At 45.5% G+C, this 3,419-nt stretch overlaps 1 protein-coding gene across 1 annotated transcript; it reads right to left on the reverse strand.

Annotated features, from left to right (window-relative positions):
• Positions 1–1,937: 1,937 nt before the first annotated feature.
• LOC144824269 (taste receptor type 2 member 7-like) lies at positions 1,938–2,885 on the reverse strand. The gene has a single exon (XM_078683404.1). The coding sequence runs from the start codon at positions 2,883–2,885 to the stop codon at positions 1,938–1,940; it is 948 nt and encodes a 315-aa protein (XP_078539530.1).
• Positions 2,886–3,419: the final 534 nt, after the last annotated feature.

Consider the following 3,419-nt stretch of genomic DNA (forward strand, 5'->3'; position numbering starts at 1 on the left):
GCTTGCGTCAGTCTTACGCCTGCTGTGAGGCAGGAGCAAGATTTTGACGCAACAGCGTCCTAAAAGTGACGCAGTGAAATCTCATAGATTTCACTGCGTCACTATTACGAGGCTTTTTGCGGGGGTGAACGCCCCCTCTGCATACATTATACCTGACGCAGGTATAATGTAGCGCAGGGGTTTACAAAGTGACGCATCTGCTTAGATGCGTCACTTTGTAAATAGTGCGCATCAGGAGGCATGTTTTACGACGCCGATGCGTCACAAAAAGTGACGCATCGGAAGCGCAAAACTCATGCAAGGCCTCATAAATGAGGCCCCATATGTATTACTAACCTGGTGCTGTGTGTTCATTACTCTAAAACTGTTGTCTCTGTGACCTATCCCAGTGCCCTGCTCAACCAATTCATCTTGTCCATCATCTGAGAGCATCCCTTTCTTGGTCCTCCATAAAAGCTCGATTGTGCCGATGGAATATGACGACAATATTTGCAGAGGTTGTATGCTCAGGGGGTTCCTCTTGCCTAATATGGTATAGTAACGTGTTTGTATGGAAAGAATGAATGCTAATCTGTAGGTTTACCTGCTCTTAAGAAAGTGTTTATAGCATTATTAATCTAAATTCACATGACATCACCTAACTGGCCACTTAATACATACTTAAGAGTGATATTCATGAATCCAGTGTTGCTACATTTACATTCTAGGATCATTTTGTAATGGGAAGTAATTGCTAAGTGTTTTTGTGGTTATTATAATACATTAAATGTTGGGACTTGCCTAATGATATTCATGGGCAGATTTACTAAGGACTTGGTAGTCTTTGTGTGACACATGACTCGCAAAGCAATGCAGGTCTTTAACTTGAACTTCCTAAGAAACGTAAAGCCACTTTACTTGGTTTAATAAACACAGAGTAACACAACACAGCGCATAGCGCTGCCTATCGTCACTTTGTGTTGGGTAGGCGTTACATGGATGGAGCATGGGCATTCCCATGCACCCACCTATTTATTTTGATGCAAACATCGATCTACAAAGACGTATAAACCTGGGTTTGCGGCAAAATGGTGCGCCTATCCCACAGAGACGTAGCGAGGAGAAATATTTGTATTTCTGCTTGTTACTTCCTCTTCACATGTGGGATGCATTGTGCAGCATGCAAATAAATAGTAATATGCTCCTAAGGATTGTTTTGTGCAGGAAAGAGTCCCTTCCTGCACCAAATAATTCCTGCGTCAACTGCAGGCAGACTTGCACTACGGTGCAAGGGTGTCTGTCTTAGAGCTGGCAGTACACAGTCCGCCAGCGCAAGAAGAGGGCAGAAAGGCTAGATATCTTTGTAAATATGAAGCATTTCTGCTCTCTCCCTTTCATACATCACAGCAGCAAGCTGCCTGCATTGCACTGCAGGCAGGGCCGGACTGGGAATCACAACCGGCCCTGGCAAAGTGCTCGGCCGGCCCCCCATCCCCACTGGGGGAAGAGGGGGGGGGGGGTTGTAGGTGCCGCCGAGCTCTTTGCCGGGGCCGGTTATCGGCCGATTTTGTTACAGGGCCAATTTTGCAGTTGCCCTGTAACAAAACCAGCCCCCAGGGGCCCAAAACCGCCCGCCACCCGTGCGGCGCACCGGGGGATTGACCGGTGCCCGCTGCCCGCTATGGCCAGTCCGGGCCTGACTGCAGGAAAGAATGGTCAATCGGAACCTCAGTGTTTATGGTGATGGAATCACTAGTCAGTACCGGGTATTTGCATCTGACAAACTGTTCTTCCTCTGCAAAAAAATTCTGTTACAATTATGATGTGTGAAAATGGTATCTTATTGGTAACGTTTTGCTAAACAGTTTTGTTAGACATTTACAGGGCTATTTGGACACCTTTAAATAAAGTAACAAAAATATATGCAAGATATAAAGAGCAAACAAAATCCACATAGGTCAATGTATAGCCGCTGTGTCAGGAGCCATTCTGAAGCAGCTCTTTGCATGCAGCAGTGCTTCGACCAAACCCTTCTTGAGCCTGGAACTACCCATGATTAGGATCACTGAATTAAGGGATGGAAAGATGGAGACGAAGCAAGTACATACTATGTATGCGTTCTCTCCTCTTTTCACAACTCGCAATATCAAGAAACTCTGACACAGGTAAAACAAAACACAAAGGATGAGGAGCGAGGTAACTGTTTTGAGAGCACTCAAATGCGCATCCTGTCGGGGCCTCCTGAAGCCATCAGCACTCTCCGCCATCTTCTTCATGTGTCTGCTGAGTGAAATGATAATCATGAACGCTGAGAGCACCATGATGCCGAAGGCGAGTACGAAAACGGAGACATATGTTACAAAAAGGAAAGCAGAGCTGCTGTCGGTTATAGGTTTACTTGTGGCACCGTTGCCGGAGACAGCGAGCGTTGTGTTGGCCTTGGAGGCTCTGCGAAAATCCCACAGTCGTGGAAGACTGATAACCAGAGAGATAAGCACTGAATAAAGAATCAGCCAGGGCACCATTCTGGGGAAGTTCATCTTCAGCTGAAGGAACAACGCTCGGTTGCAGGTCACGATCTTGACGCAGTAGTGCACACACAGCCACGCGGAGGTCCAGACGCTGAGCGAATCAAAGATACATTTCATGGCGAGAAAATATTGGAGAGCTTGAGTAAGGAAAAAGTCTAGATTGATCGTGGAGCACAAATAACTTGAAAAGAAAGCACACTGAAGGCACACGTTCGAGGCTGCCAGGCTGGAGATGATCAGGTCACAGGAGTTCAGATTGGTGCTCTTCATCCAGTCCGCAGCATTCTTAGCCAGGATGCACGAGTTTCCCAGCAGACCGGTCACAAAGGTTATCATGAAGAGAACTAGCAGTGCTATGTCTGCCGGTGAGAGCATGCTGCCTTCTGGGCTAAGCAGTGACTCACTATATGAATTATAAACTCCTCTTTGTGTATAACAGAGAGACGATTGAGTAATTCCACCTCCTTTCTCTCTGTTTCAATCAGAAAGCTTCAATATGCAACATAGGTTCCCTGTATGGAAAATCTCATATATTAATGGTAAAGATGCAAATGTGAATGACCTCATTGGGATCAAGTTACCAGTTCGGAGAGCAGATGTTGAGATCTATATGCATAAGAGAACATTTGCATCCCAGTTGCACCTGCTAATGCAGTCCTCTTAGAAAGAGTATTTCCTGATAAATTGGCTTCGTTGTTCTCCCACACCAAAAGCCCTTGCCTCTTACATTGTTTTTTTCTTCTGCTCTACATTCAAATGTATGTATAAATGCACACACGAAGAGATTTCTAGACCACATATTGTCTGTATTATTTTATTTGTAGATTTTGGGTCATAGACTTGCAGACACAAGCCTGCATAAGGTATTGGTGCCCATGTAATTTACATAAAACACGAAGGCTCCTGTTG

Source organism: Lissotriton helveticus, chromosome 3_1 (genome assembly GCF_964261635.1).
Source record: "Lissotriton helveticus chromosome 3_1, aLisHel1.1, whole genome shotgun sequence".
In the NCBI taxonomy this organism is placed as follows: Eukaryota; Metazoa; Chordata; class Amphibia; order Caudata; family Salamandridae; genus Lissotriton; species Lissotriton helveticus.

What these genes read in the sequence shown, in the direction of transcription:
- LOC144824269 (XM_078683404.1), bottom strand. Translation starts at nt 2,885, where the DNA reads ATGCTCTCACCGGCAGACATAGCACTGCTAGTTCTCTTCATGATAACC.